The sequence below is a fragment of the Hemicordylus capensis genome, chromosome 6, assembly GCF_027244095.1.
Source record: "Hemicordylus capensis ecotype Gifberg chromosome 6, rHemCap1.1.pri, whole genome shotgun sequence".
Taxonomy (NCBI): Eukaryota; Metazoa; Chordata; class Lepidosauria; order Squamata; family Cordylidae; genus Hemicordylus; species Hemicordylus capensis.
Genome location: NC_069662.1, coordinates 77,659,255 through 77,675,308, shown reverse-complemented (window position 1 = coordinate 77,675,308; position 16,054 = coordinate 77,659,255). Strand labels below are relative to the sequence as shown.

General features: G+C 42.8%; 1 protein-coding gene across 1 annotated transcript in view; it reads left to right on the top strand.

The window, feature by feature from the left end:
* The first annotated feature begins 13,955 nt into the window (after nt 1–13,955).
* Nucleotides 13,956–16,054, top strand: part of ABCA13 (ATP binding cassette subfamily A member 13) — a 293,809-nt gene continuing 291,710 nt past the window's right edge. The window contains exon 1 of the mRNA XM_053266156.1: nt 13,956–15,286. Coding sequence (XP_053122131.1) covers nt 14,043–15,286 — 1,244 coding nt within the window. The 5' untranslated portion in view covers nt 13,956–14,042. The remainder of the gene's footprint in view (nt 15,287–16,054) is intronic.

Genomic DNA, 16,054 nt, shown 5'->3' with positions numbered 1-16,054 from the left:
AAATATTTTGAAGTTGGCGTGTCAACTTTTTCCCCATAGGGAATAATGGGGAATTTCAGAAGCCCCATAACTCCATTTGGAGTGCACCAGGGTAGCCCATAGCAGGTTGTGGTGTAGTGCACATAGGCTGCTAACCACAACAAGCCCTAGGTTTTATTGTTTTCAATGTCTGAGGTGTTTTGAGAGTAGATTCTCTGGTAGGAAATGAGAGTGGATTCTCATTTTGCACTAAAGAAGACTCTGAATGAACAAAAATGAGTAGGGATAGTGAATTCTAACTTAGTAGCTTCCACCCATTGGGCACTGCCACCTAACCCACTTTGGTCACAAAATGGAGGTCCGAATCTGAATTTTCCAGGTCAGATTCTGGGGTGATTTGTTTTGTACATGAATCTGGGCAATTGAGCACGGGTGATTTGTTCTGTCTACAAATCACCCAAACCTCCTGCATATTATACATTGCTATATAAACACAAGTTCCAAAACACAAACACAGTAAATAAATTTAACAACCAGTACTAAAAAATTTAAAATATTACAACTCTGTATCTTCCTTCTTATTAGCGCTTTTCTGTTTGTTTACCTTTTACAAGCAGATGTACCCTTGTTTCTCCCATAGGTCCAGCTTCTGCAAAGCACTGTTCAAGGACAACGTGGTATGCCAGTTTCGATAATGGAAGGCTATTTGGGCTGGCAAGATATAGGACAGAAGCTTGCTGAGACAAGTGCCGTTTGCTATGAAATAAAGAAGTTCTGGAACAAGACACAATCTGTGGAGACGGTCTCTTTCAACTCCTGTCAGGAGGAGCTCATCCAATTGCTGTATGTAGCATATTTCCTTTAAGATATGAGGAGCCTCATTTGTGGAGCTGCACTGGCATGAACCTCGCTATTCCAAGGAAGGAACTACGTGTTACAAAGTACACGGACTGCTACAGAAACTGTTTTATATGTCGTTTATTTCCCGCCCCCTGCCCCATGGACAGCCAATGTGCAAAGGGGAAAATGGGAGTTCACCAGCTAGCCATGTTCCCTACACCAACATGCTGGGCAGCCGTATCCTCTTGAGTGTTGGTGTAGTCACTTGTTTGAAGAAGGCAACACTGAATGGGGGCTCTGGAATCTTTATTTCCAAAGAGGGGAGGGTTCCTCTGTAAACCATGCAGACCCTCCCCATGTTGAGTGTTGCCTTCATCAGACAAGCCCTAATGCAGAGACATGGCTGGCCAATGCAGAGGGTGTAGCTGGCTGGCATGCTCCATTTCCCCCCTTGCATGTTTCTGTACATGGCAGGGGGAGAGCGATGATGAGGGCTAGAATTATGTCATGATGTGCTTTTCTCCTTGGGATATGGGCCAGTTTGAACTAAATGATATGGAGAGGAATAGAGGAACTCAGTATGGGGTTCCATATTTGCCAGCAGTCCTGAGTTTCTTTGTAGCATGTAGTACTGCCCATAGTTGGGCAATTTTCATTAGGGATGTGCACGGAACCGGCGATTGCCAGTTAAAGGTGTATGTGGGGGATAACTTTAAGGACTGGGGAGGGTGCTCTTGCCCCCCCCATGTTCCCCCCGCTGGTGCAGTCATTAAAATCAGCCCCGCCTCCTTGCTACCCCATACGTCACGGACCGGAAGTGGCCGCAGTGCATGCGCACGTTGTGCTCACTAGTGCGCACGTCATGACGTACGCATGCACAGTAGACACTTCCGGTCCATTACATAAGGGGCGGCAAGTGAGACCGAGTAAGAGCACCCTCCCCAGTCCTTAAAGTAATCCCCCCACCTTTGAATTGGCTGAAAAGCCAGACTTTAGAACCATTTTGGAGGTCCATAAGGGGCCTCCGAACCGGTTCCGTGCACATCCCTAATTTTCATATCTGATGACTACATTTTCAAACCAGAAATTCTGCAGACACTCTCACATGCCATTTCCAAACCAGTGGCATTCTGTTTGTTTCTGAGGTTTTAGCTACAGACCACTGAGAATCTGTTAATAACTTTTATTGTTAACATTTAACGTTGGGAAAGGTGTCTTTAAAAAATGATAGATGAGATCCTAGAGATAAACATTTTTTATTTAAAGGTCAAAACAACATCTCATTATAGCAGAAACAATATGCCATTCCATCCATACAAAACATGGTAAGAGGAGAAGTTGCTAGCAATGCCATTTTGGAAATCAGAAAGTAAACTAGTGTAATTTTGTCCTTTTCCATTTGGGAGACATTGATTTTCTCTCTCTCCTCCCTCGTGGTTCCAAATGAATTTCAAACTGAAAAGGTCTTTTGTTTGCAGCTCTTGTCTCTGCCCCAGCTTCATGACAATAAAGGGTCATGCTTGGGAATATACTTCTCTGATTAAATAATGAATCAGAGCTAGCTCACAGGCCCACAGAGCTTAAACTGTGCAGCAATGTTTCCAAGTAGATTTCTTTCTTTCTTTTTGGGGTTGTGGCAATACAGTATATATCGAATACCTGTTTATAAAATTTCGAGGCTTAACTAGCTCAGTTAACTTTAGAAACATAAACCATTTATATTATTAGTTACTATAATTATAGTAGTAATATATTTGCAAGCTTTGATCAGTTTAATTGATAGATTGGTTAAAGCTTTAACTTAGTTTAAAACGTGTGTGGTGGGGTGTGTTCGTGTGTGTAGGGGGAGAAGCTTTAATTAATAGGGATGGTCATTTGGGATGTGCTATTTTTGAGGCTCTTTTGCCTGTAGTGTGGTACTGCATAGGGATGAAAAAGAAAACAGTCTTTGGTAATTTACAATTTTTTCAGACATCAGTACCAGATGGGGTAAAATGCTCCCTGCCGTTTGGCAAGATGATACAGACAACCCAGTGATTCTGGGTGAGAGAGCTCATGCTGGGGCAACTTGCCTGTCTGCATGAACTCCTTTTCCTATGGATAGTAGCTTTTGTGTAAACAGTTGTAAGTTATATGGGATGTCTTTCAATCTCTCAAAAAACAAACACACCCAAAACCCACCAAACCCAAAAGGTGCCTATATGAAGGGTTTGGCCACACACAGTTTTATTTAAGTATAAGCAAGTGAATAATCAGTTAAGAGGCAGATGGTGAGCTCAAAGGGGAAATGTGTTCGCCACATATACCTAGGTCTGTAGTGTGTGAAATAGCTCTGACACTTATATCGCAAAAATGTTTGCTACATATATGTCCCTGGTAAAAAGTATGAGTCAGGTGTGTGTGTGAGAGAGAGAGAGAGAAAGAGAGAGAGAGAGGCAGGCAACAGACATCTATTGTTTGTGTATAAGCATGCAGTGGACATCTACTAGGAAGACACTGATAACTGGAGCTTCTTGGTACATGTCAACTGCACATCCGCATATATTGGTGGCAGTTTACTCGCTACCCTCTTGTACGTTTCCTCTCCCGGTGGGAGCAGCAGCAGCTCCCCCCCCCCAACAACAGTGTGCTCCATGCAGTGTGCTGTTGGGGATGGGCAGAAGCACATCTCTGGGGATGAGCAGTGAGCAGGGGGAGGAGAACCCCATTGCTGGATCCTTCCACACACAACTCACCACTTACTTTAGAGTGCGCTCTCTCTCGCGCGCACTCTCTCTCTCTGCCTCCCTGCACCCCACAGAGGGGCTGGCCAGCAGGTGAGGGGAGCAAAGTGTCCCCAGAGGTAGGATGATGCAGGTTTTTCAGACCCATGCACCTTCTTAGAGCCCCACCTCTGATACATCTGAAAACTGCAATGCATGAATCAGCTGAAATATATAAGGACGATTCATATCATCATATAGAGCAAAGGAATTTTTTTCCTCCTGGCACAGGTTTTGGGACACCCTTGATGAATTGTGGTTTGGTTTTGAGAAGATTTTCTACTGGAAGGGTTTAGCAGTAATTGCCAGGAGAATGTGTGAGATATCTTACTATGTGAATGAAGAGAAAAGTTTCACAAGATGGCAACCTGGTAAGTTAATGACTACTGCTGTGAAATGTCTGCACATTTTACTCACTGAAATGATTGCAGGCTGAAAAGATGGAGGCTGTGGAGACAGTGGTTTGGGGAAGGGGATGGGGAAGGGGAAGGGGAGATGGCTACCTCTCTTCCCAGGAGGGGGAGAGAGGCACCTGCGGGAAGGAGAGCAAAAGATGGAAGCCCAGTAGTAGGTGAGCTGCCATGGAGGTGAGCAGTGAGGAAGTGGCCAGAGGGCTGGGGAAGAAAGGCAGCTGGTGGTATAGCTGTGGCAGTGGCCACCAAGTTTAGAACACAGGTTGCAGTCAATATCACTATGCCACTGACATCAGGGGAAAGCCCATGCCAAGCCTTTCTCTTATATGTGCTAGTTTACTACATGCTAGGAAATGTATATGAGGGAGTGTCTCAGATTGCTTCTGGTTTGATGACCTCTCACATCCCAAGACTTAGATTAGCTGTAAGCTAAGGCACACACCACTATGTGGATTCATATTCTTGAGAGTAGACAGTAATTAAAAGTACTAGAGAAAATCCTCTATAATAAAATGCTTAGGTGTAATCCCGTGTCTGACCGTGTCTTTCTTGGCCGTTCTGGGCATGCGCTCCGCGCATGCCCAGAACGTCCGAGAAAGATACAGCCGCAGAGACACGGCGGCCATGTTGAGGAGAGCGGCGGGCCGAGAATGGCCTATGGGGAGGGCAGAGGTGGAGGTGGCGGGTCCAGCCCGGCTGCGGGGAGAGGAGAGGCGGCAGCAGGTCTGGCCTGCCGAAAAAGGAGGCAGAGGAAGAAGCCAGGCGGCAGAGAGGTGGAGACACTGAAGTGCAGCTGCAGCCAGGAAAAGAAGGCAGCTGGAACAAAAAAGGAGCGAGCGGGGGAGGGGGCGGGAAGGAGCAGAGAGGCAAGGCAGGGAAGCGAAGCGTGCGCTGTGCCTCCTCCTCGGAGCCTGGAGAAAAAGAGTGGGGGGGGAATTGGTGGAGCGCCTCCCACCCAGGACCGCACATCGGCTCTCCTGCGCCGCTCACCTCCCTAGAGCTGGTTAGAGGCTGACAGCCATTAGAGCCGTTGGCTGGCGGGTGGGGAAGCAGCCACGGGGCTTGACGTTCTGACTGCCATCGCCTTTTCCCTTCCCTCAAAACCCTGGCTGCCTTCTCCTCCTCTTCCTTCCCCATCTCTGAGCTGCTTCGCTTCTCTCTCTCTTTCCATCACCCCGCCGCGGTGCCGCTTCCTTGACCCCAGCGGCCGTACGCTTACTTGACAAGCACTGCCTCCCGTCCTTCCTGCCTGCCTGCCTTCCCCGATCTCTCCATCTGAGGAGAAGTGCGCCCCCCCAAAAAACCACCGCGGGAGGCGGAAGGCCTGGGTGGGAGGCGGTGGCGGAGAAGGCTACTAGCACCCATTATTTCAATGGGCTGAAAGATACTAGTCTTCTATAAAAATACTAGTTTGTTTATATAGCTTCTAGTACAGCATACATAGAACAGATAAAACAGACAAAGCTATCAAGGGCTTTACACAAATTACAAATTACCCAGGGTTTTACATGAAAAGTAAGTTCAAGGAGAATTAGTTCAAGGGACACAGTATTTACTTACAAACTGTAAAGGTGTAAAGTGATGCATGTTGGGGCAAAAAACCCCAACTTCACATATATACTCACTGATGGGTTCTGAGCTGTTGATGACTAACTAGGAAAGAGGTCTTGGGGTTGTGGTAGACAGCTCATTGGAAGTGTCAATTCAGTATGCAACAGCTGTGAAAAAGACAAATTCCATGCTAGGGGTCATTAGGAAGGGGAATGAAAAGAAAAATGCTAATACTATAATACCCTTATACAAATCTGTGGTGTTGTGGCCACATTTGGAGTACTGTATACAGTTTTGGTTACCGTATCTTAAGATACAGGAAACAGGAATGTTGGCCTGATTCAGCAGGTTGTTCTTATGGTCTTATGAAAGAAAGATTCAAGTGAAGAAGTTCAAAGGCAACTTAACTCTGCACTAGGAACCATACTTTTTAAATCCTAAAATTTCCCATGACTATTCATAATCATAACTTTGTGAAACATGTCAGTATTCCTATCCCGTCTTAATAGGAAACTAGTGGTCATTCACATTTTTTTTACTGCTTCTTAAACCCCCCTCACCCCCATGAAGGCAAGAGACAAGAATTGGATAAAAAGGGCTATCGTGAGAGGAGGTTTTTGAGAGCACATTAGTGTATATTTTTTCATGCTTTTTCTATTATTCCCAGCATTATCTTTCTCCACTGGCACCCTATCAAAGTCTCTGTATAAACAGGATCTGCATACGAATGGTCTTCTGTACCAGAAACGTAGTATTATTGGTTTGGGGCTATGGACAAAATCACTCTCAGTTTCTCTCAAAGTTTAATAAAAAAGTTTAATAATCATAAATTCTGAAGGTTACCTGGTTCTCTATTTATAAAGTAGGGTCGCTTGCTTTCTCAGTTACACGATTCTGGTTACAGTGTTTTTAATACATTTCAGGCAAAACCGACTCTTTCGTAAGTCTCGGCTTTATAATCTTTTCCTTTCCAAGCTCATATAACTGATTCACTTTACTTATTTTTACTCAGAGCCTGACTTAATTCTTTTAAATTCCAGCCTTCTCATTATGCACCTTCTCTCTGTGAACCTCTAGTTACAACTGATAGCACAGCCATCAAGGGCCACTTCAGGTAGATAGGGTCAGGAGGTCAGGTTAGGGTCCAGGTCAAGAGACTCCTCTCTTGACCCGCAAGAGAGGAGCCAAGAGCCAGTAACATACCAAAGGTCAAGCTGGATCAACGATCAGGAGCCAGAGGGTCAACAGAGGAATGAGAGCCAATAACACACCATTGGTCAAGTCAAGTAGCAGTCAAGAGTGAGAGAGAACAAGTGGACCTTGATACTAAAGCAAGGCATGCCTCAGCCAGAAGGTCATTTATATTTCATGCTACAGAGAAATGCCACAGGGTGGGGCCTCTCCAGGGCTTCAGAAGCCTAGGACTCTGCTGTAATGTAGCAGTCTGCCACAAGGGGCAGTAACCCTCAGGGCCTTGAGGCAGGCAAGGCATTGCAAATGGGATTATTTTATTTCAATATTCATGACAGGAGAACTCAAAAATATTATTATTTGTGTGTCCACATGTATGTGTTTAATGGTCCAGACGCCTAAGCTCTTATAGTAAATTAGACTTGCCAACATTTTAATATTAAAATATTACTGGTTACCTTGATGAGTGCAGCCAGGAACAATTTAACTGACCAGTAGCAAATCTAATACAGAGCTTGACAGGTTGAGCAAAACCAGGCTGAGGCTTGTGGATTTCTCAGATCCCTGTTAGGGATACATACGAACCGAGGTTGTGCATTGGTTTGGCACCGAACCGATTTGGCACGATGGGGAGGGGAGTGGCGAGCAACCGCATGGGTGCTATGTGCATGCCAGTGATGCACATGGGTTTTGGAGGGCAGCACAATTGCAGCAGGAAGCTGCATGTGATGGCGGAGAGCAGGTAGGGACCTGCTCTCTTATTTTTAAAAGATCCCGCTCACCGCTCCCCTCCCTGTGGCACCAAACCCAACCCCTAATTGCTGTCAAAGACTCCAGGCCTGAATTGGGAACCTCAGCTTCTCAAGATGAGACCTAGCCTCATGAGCTACCATGAAATGGTATGCACTCAGGCTGCAGAGTCCTCTTTAGCTGCAGAAGGGAATCAGTCTGATTGGCAGTAGAAAGCGACATCAACCCCCTGTGACTTGCTAGCAGTATGAAGCCTCTGCACTGGCCAGGGCAGTTATGCAAATACTTGGAGCCTGGCATTCTACTTTGCCCTGGCCAACAAAGCAGTGCATTCTGGTTGCAGCATGCAAGGCTCTCACTTAAGTTACTGATCTCAGGGACCCTCCAGGTCTAGGTCTCAGTATGGTCTGACATAGCAACAGCCTTGTGCAACTGAGACAGTTGCGATAAAAGGTAAAGTGTGCCATCGAGTCGGTATCAACTCCTGGTGACCACAGAGCCCTGTGGTTGTCTTTTGGTAGAATACAGGAGGGGTTTACCATTGCCTCCTCCCGCGCAGTATGAGATGATGCCTTTCAGCATCTTCCTATATCATAGCTGCCCAGTATAGGTGCTTCCCATAATCTGTGAAACATACCAGTGGAGATTTGAACCGGCAACCTCTGGCTTGCTAGTCAAGTCATTTCTCTGCTGCATCATTAGGTGGCCGACAGTTGCAATACTGGTAACTAATTTCACACAACATGCTTTCATTGGCAAGCTAAAGTAAAGCACTTGCAGTTTGTCTTTAGTAATGTAACAAACTCCCTATTTTATTAAAAGGCAATATTAAAATACTTTGCTGGGATCAGTCAATGAACGTTATACCATTCTGTATTTTCAAATTAGAATTTCTATCCCCATTCACTTCTAGAAGTTTATCCAGATTCTTCCAATATAATGAAAGTGCTGCTTTCTGTGACAGTTTGAACACTTCACTTCATTTTGCTTTGCATCTACAGTATGGTAATATATTCTAGCTATTTGCTTACCATATGCCATTGCAGTAGAAATGTCTTTATATTAGAAACTGTCTTTTGTATGCAGATGAATCTGGTACACCTCTTTGTTCTAATCAGAAGCTCAATCTGAAGGCCATCATTGATAACTTTACTTTATTTCTACAAAACTTCTCAGATTTCCCATTTAGTTCATGGGTTAGGTAAGTCTAAACAAACACATCTCATTTCCTAGTTTAACACTGTTTTTTTAAAACCTGTATTGTTTTATTAATATTTTTGATATTATATTATTATTAACCATCCTTTAAAATAAATACTCATATTGAAGACTAGTACATAGATTTCTGAAATATATGTTTTGTGGAAACTGGCCTTGAGTTTGTTGTGCAAAGTATTGGCCTGAGTTTTTGTTTTTAACTGAAGCCATCGGAGTCAATTTTTTCCTAATTGATGTATTCCAGTTCCAGCCATCCTTATCTAATCTTTCACATTTCTGTATCTTTGAGCCTTTGGGGCTTGAAAAGCTTGGCTGGCGTCAGCCTCCGTGTATTGAATTATTTAGCTGAAGTCATTTGAGCTTATGCTATTTATTTGTTGGGGGAGGGGGGGAATATATGGTTGTAAAACAATTTCAACCACTTTCAAGTTTATTAATAATCTTCCTCTTAGCTAGTTACTTGATTGATTAATTGGTTTCATTCAAATAAACTCCAGTCAGAGGTGTAACTAGGGAAAACGGCGCCCAGGGCAAGCACTGAAATGGCGCCCCCCCGCCCCACCAACATACTACATTATACTTAGGTTTTTCCTCACAAGCGCCCGCCGCCAAGCCAGGCCACTGACTGGCCGCTAGGCGCCAGCAAAGCAATGTGGGGGGGACGCGGGCGGCACGAAAGGGACCGCTCGTGGGGGAGGGGGCGCTGATGTGCTCCCTTGACTGCTGCAGCGCTGCTGCACTGAGCAGGAAACATTTGTATTAACAAAAAATTTTAAAAAAATAAAAAATTTTTTTGTCATGGTGGCGCCCCCCACGTGACCAGAAAAGATGGCGCCTGGGGCACGTGCCCCCCCTCTGACTCCAGTTTTACCAAAATGTTAGTCCTAACAGCTACTAAGATCAGGGGTCGCTGTCCAGAGAGGCCCAAATGCTTTATGACTAATTTTATGTGTCCAGTTAAACATGTCACACCCCTAATCACTGTGTGTGGCTGCACAGCAAGAGGAAAATCAAGCCAGTCATGTGCGGGAAGGTAAGAACTTTCCTGCCTTTCCCCTCTCCACCCTCCCTGACCTTAGGATAAATGGTCATGTGAATGACCTTAATGTTTCAAAGCACAGCACTCAACATCTAATCCAGATAAAACGATCTAATCCACCTCCCACAAAGCCACCCCATATCCATATGAGCGGACTACTGGTAACACTAGTAACAAGAAAACTTCTTTATGCACAGCCTTAAACAGGCAATAGAAAAACTACTGATAATTAACAAACCCTCCACGGAACTATAAACACCGTGCAGGACTGGTAAATTAAAGTTTTGCTGTCGAGTCAGTGTTGACTCCTGGCGACCACAGAGCCATGTGGTTTTCTTTGGTAGAATACAGGAGGTATGAACAGCTAAATGAAGACAAATCTGTCTCATGGTCAATTAGTGAAACTGAACTCCCAGAATAAATGATAGAGAATCAGGTTGAGTGCTGAATTCTTGTGGCAAGCCATGGTCCTCTCTACTTGTAGTAAGCCCAGGTGGTTGAAGAATTCTGTTAAATTTGTTGTCTGTCAAAGTTCGACTACTGATTTAGGCTCCATATAGGAGTTGGTAATCTAAAAGGTTTATTAAACAAGGTTATGTACAGCACCCTGGCAGTGCTCTTAATGTCAGCCTGCAGCAGGATTCTTTCTAGGCCAAGGAAAGAGAGGAAGGGGACATATAGAGACTAGGTTGTAAAAGAAACAGTGCCCAGTTAATTCACTTTGCTTGAATGGGGAATTCAAAAAGGTTTTGAACCCCTGAGTTTAGGATCGGATTATCTGTAACATACATTTTCCTGTGATAGATATATATTTTAAAAAATCTTGATTCACATTGCAGGATCTTTGCATCTATTCAAGAGTTTCTGAATTCAGAAGAAGACTGGCAGGAACTTGAAGAATTGATAACAGCTTTCAACTTACACTTTGTGGAATTCATCCAAGAAACCTTTCTGCCTGGTTCTTCAGTCTCACTGAATATTCAAGACCTCCAATCCACTGTAGAAGCTGCTCTGCACAATACAGCCCTTTGGGTTGTTAGTTTGGGCAGGATGGAGGAGGAAGAGCTTCCTACTGATGTCCCATTATTTTCTGAACTTGCTACTAGAATATTGAAGAATTCCCAACAACTTGCAACATTTTGGCATTATTGCAGGTCTGAAGGATTTCTGCAAATGATGGAGACATCTTTGCATGAATCTGGCCCCAAATGGCCACGTGGTTGGAGGACTGAGCACTTGGTAGAAGCAGTAGCAGAAGAATTGGAATTTTTATCTAGAATTGCAGTGCTGTGCGTGTTAGAAAATCAGAGGATTCTCAACAGAAGCTTGCAATTTTTCCAGCACTTCCTGACAGACTGGCCTGAATCAACAGTCTTGAATGCAGATTACATAAACAGTTTAAGTGAACACTTCATAAAGGTTCTCTATGAGATTGGACTGTTGTCTCCAGAACATGCTGCTGCAGGCTTTAGCACAATTTACACTGTGAGAAATGCCATTTTGCTTCTGGTGTCAAATAAGAGTTCTGCTCCCAACATGCAAGAACTGGAGAACATTGTCTTCAGTTTCTACCAAAAGATACACAGAGTAGGGGGAAACCGTGCTGCTTTGCTAATCCAAGCATTTTCCTCCCTTTATCATGATGTCAACCAGCTCTTAAGGATGCAAAACAATGGCTCTTTGGTAATGTTCCTTAATCACATCTCAAGAAACATTTCAGCTCTCTCCCTGCAATTTGATTTGAACAAGTCTTTAAAATTGATTTCTTATACTGTGGATCTTCTCCAGGCTCTCCCTCAAAAATCAATTTGTGAAAAGCTAGTAATGCTTTGCAGTTACATAGAACTCCAAGCCCAGTTGTTAGTACAAAATGATGAACAGAAGATGGAGACTGTGGCTAACATTTCAAACCAACATGAATCACAATCGCTAGGCAAGGAACATTGCACTGCTCTTTTTCAACATTTGAAGCAACTTTCTGGCATTCCAGCAGAAAACCTATTAAATAATGCATCTACTGATTTCCATATATCTGAACTTCCCTCTGTGAATCAGTCTAGTTCATTTATGCTTCTGCTGGTTGGTAATATCCTAAATGTGCCACTTCTCAGAAATGAAACAAGTGGACCTTTAACCATGAATTGTACTGATGTGTGGTTTCAAATGTGGCTTAACATTTTAGTAGAAATGTCTAAGTGGTTAAGGCTAGATACAGATTTTTTCACTGATCTCCATAAAGTCTTAGATCACCTTTCACTTGGTCTTGAAAATATTACCTTCTCTGAAAGATGTAATGATACTATTGCTGTCAGGGTGCAAATGAAATCAACATTAAATCTGCTGAAAGGAGTAACTGAAGCTTTTGATTTGATTGATTTTGAAGATTTTAGCTATCTTTATGCTAGACTTGACTATGTCATAGGCATAATCAGTTCATATAGTGAAGATGAATTCGAAGAAGTAGTGCAGGTGGTAGAAAACATAACTGTTGAATTGCATGAACTTCTCTCAAATGCTAATTTTAGCAGTGACTTTTGGGACTCTTGGATTGACATTTTCACTCCTGCCAACCCTAAACTGGAATACAAACTATTTTCCTTTGGAAAATCCATCTCAAATCTTCTAGTACTTTCTAGGGAAAAATTCCAGACAAGTTTTACTGAGCTAAGGGAGACTGCTGAGCTCCTCAAAGATCTATCTCAAGAACTGGATCTCCTGTCCTGCACTGAAATTTTCCAGAATATAACCAAAGAAATGTCAAATGATGACCTGTGTGATCAAAATATTTCACAGAGGTGGTTTCCTGCATTTTTAAAATCTCTTCTAACCTTTGAAAATGCAGCAAGTGTCATTAAAGGCTGTAATGCATGGGCAATTACTATCCAGACTCTCATAGAAAAATATTCCTTTTCCAACCTTCAGAATGCTAACAATGTCTTAATTCTACTGACATCTCTGGGACCTTTTAATGAGACTGATAATAGACTAGAGAATATCCCAGATATTCTTCAAATAGCCTTTAATCTTGCAAATCATCATTGTTTACAAAACATTACAGATGCACATTTGAGAAATGCGTGTGTCAATGTAGTGATGGAGTATTTAAAATTAATACTGCCTACTTTTTTTGAAGATGATGATCTACAGAGAGTTGACTTCATCTTCACCCTGTTTAATTCCACAGGTGGACAAATTAAAAGCATAATTCAGAATTTGACAGGTTCTTTACTATATGTACCTAATTCAAACAAAAAAATGTTATCAGAGCCCATCATGGATTTGAATGGATTTCTAAGCTTTCTCCAACAGTTCTGGTCTTCTTCAGTAGACTTTACAAGAGAAATGCAAACTCTCCTGCAAAATTTATCTTTTAAATATCTACAAAATGAATCATTTCCTTGGCACACTGTAATTCTGCTCAAGGCTCTGGAAAGCCTCCAACAACACAATATAAACTTACTAAGAGAGTCCTTTCAACAATTGGTTCATTACTTTAAGGATACTTTGACTTGGAGTAAGCTAAATTCCCACAACATGACGTTTCATACAATGAAATACACATCTAACCTTGATGTTGGACTAATAAAGGCTCTCAGGTTACTGAAGTTTTATAGTCTCCCCAGTTCACCAGGGCGTGAGGAGGTCTTCTCAAAACATACAATAGCTTTGTTGCAAAAGCCTGAAATTATAGCAGAACTCTTAATAAAATCGCTGAGAGAGATCAGTAAGAGCCTGAGCTATCTCCTTACCAATGCCAGAGCTGGTCAGTATGCTGAGAGCTCTGTGTTTCATCTTGTAGAGGACTGGTTAAAGAGTGTCTGTAATACTTCGCATTCATGGAATTCAACCAGCATGCAGCAGATCATGGAATTATTTCAAGAGACTGAGCTTACTGAAGTAACACAAATACTTGATTTTCTTCCAGAAATAGTTAATCTTTTAGAAAGAGTAGCCCACAAAAATGTCATGGATGCCCTGATTGAAGTGTACCAGTTCATGCTGAAACAAAATATGGCAACAGTTTCCAAGTTATCCAATGAAGTAAATAACCTTCTAGTGTTACTGGAGCAAACTACAGATATTACCAAAGAGTCTGAAAAAGCTCTGAGATGTCTTACTGCCATCATTTGCTGGAACATTACAACAGCAAGCTCCTGGGTTTGTAATCTGGATGTGCAAAAACATTCCTCATTCATTCATGATATGGTTGCTGATAACCATGAACAGCTGAATGCAACGTCATTACAGGGAGAATTTCCATGCTCTGATGAATATTTTCTCAAGGAGTCAACATACAAAATGGCCTGCTTCCTTCACCAGCTTGAAGAGTGGTATCCTATTATCCTAAAATTTTCCAAGATTTACCAAGTTAATGGCTCAGGCCTGAACGAGCTCTTAGGATTTTGGGATAAACTGTCACACTATGTTTTGACTTCTAGAACTAATGCTAGCAGCTTAACCCACTGCATGTTAGTAGGGAAGAAGCAAACTTATCTGCAGCTCATTAAAGCACTGAATAACATGACTTCATCTGAGCTTCTAGCAATCAAGGCTCTCTTTGCACAACTTGCAGATGCAGATGGCCATCAGAACACTGACAGGAACAGTACGCTGTTAAGGATGAAGACCATTCTTACTCATTTAAACAGCATGAACGATGAGATGTTTGGAATAAAAGTAGCTGAAGATAACTTGAGATCTTTCTTTTCTGCAATAAGGCCTTTAGTAACTTGGTCACCAGCTGGAAATGAGACATACATGTTGCTTAGGACTTTATTGGTTTTAGCAAGGAATGGTAGTCTAATAGACAGATTAGAAACTATCTGGCTTGATACAGAGAGAGAAATAGAAAATCTGTTGTCAGATTTTAATATTAAGCATTTGCTGTCATTGATTGACAAAGAAGTCCAACTGCTAAGCACCGCAGAATGGCAAAATATTTTGTTGTCACTTGCAACTGTCTTAAGACCATTTAATGCGTCATTTCTAGAAACATCACTAAAGAGTTTTGAAGACATTCTTGAACATGGGAAACAATGGCTACAAGAATACAATAATAAAAATTACTCTAAAATAATAAATGCACTAGTCCTACTAATGACTGGCAAAAAATCATCAAATGAGATAGTACAGAGCATCAAAGATATACTGTCCTTTTTGGAACTGCTTAAGAATGGAAATGAAGAAAATGATCCTATTTCCTTCCTTACTGATTTTCTTAGTGGCAAAAAGTTGAAGAATGTCCAGATTGCTCATTTGATTTTGCAAAACAGTCTGCTTAATGTGATCTATGATCTTACGACAAAAGAGGAGGAATTGCACTCCAATGATACAGACCTCCAGATAATGGAATTCATTGACCTGTTCTTTGATGGTGCACAGTATGAAAACTACAGAAAAGATATCACTCCATCCCAAAGCCAGACAATTGAATTAATTAAAGAAATATTGCAAGTCATTTTTCCGTCATCCACAGACCATTACAGGAACAAAATATTTTTCTTGCTAAAGAACATACATAAGGATATAATTGCGGAAATGAGGTAGGCATGTGTGTTTCTGTTGACTACATATTTCCAATATGCTAGATAATTTTATTAAATATGCTTAACCTTTATTATAGTATGAGCTAGGACTCCCTTCTCCTAACTTCCCTGGTATTCAGAGTTGACAAGAAGGCCTCAGGCTTAGCTAGGAAGTTTGAGTGGAAGAGGAAACACAGAGGGCTCTGGAGCCAGGCACCATATCCTGGTTTGGAGAGGAAGAGAAGAGGAGAGCTGGTCTTGTGGTAGCAAGCATGACTTGTCCCCCTAGCTAAGCAGGGTCTGCCCTGGTTGCATTTGAATGGGAGACCACATGCCAGCACTGTAAGATATCAGGTTGATGGGGAAGAGCAGAAGTTTTCAATTTCCCTCTCTGGCTTCTCCAAGATAGGGCTGAGAGAGGCAGGAGCATAGCCACCATTTGGCAACTGGGTTAAAAGAACCCAGGCTGCTGCCCCTCAGGGGCTGCGCCTCGTGGCCTCGACATGTCCCCCTGCATCTGACATCAGATGTGGGAGTTGATGGTTTAGCTCCTGAGCGAGGCCACATTGCCCCCCCACCCCGAATGTGGCACTGGCCCCGATCTAGCTCCTGAATGGGGCTGTGTTGCCACATTCAGGAGTTGGATGGCCAGCACTGCTTTTGCAGGGCTGGCCTGCATCTAACTCCCAAATGGGGCCAAGTGGTCCCGTTCGGGAGCCAGACCACGCCCCCATGTCTGATGTCAGATACAGTGGCATGGCTAACCCCCACATCTGATGTCAGACA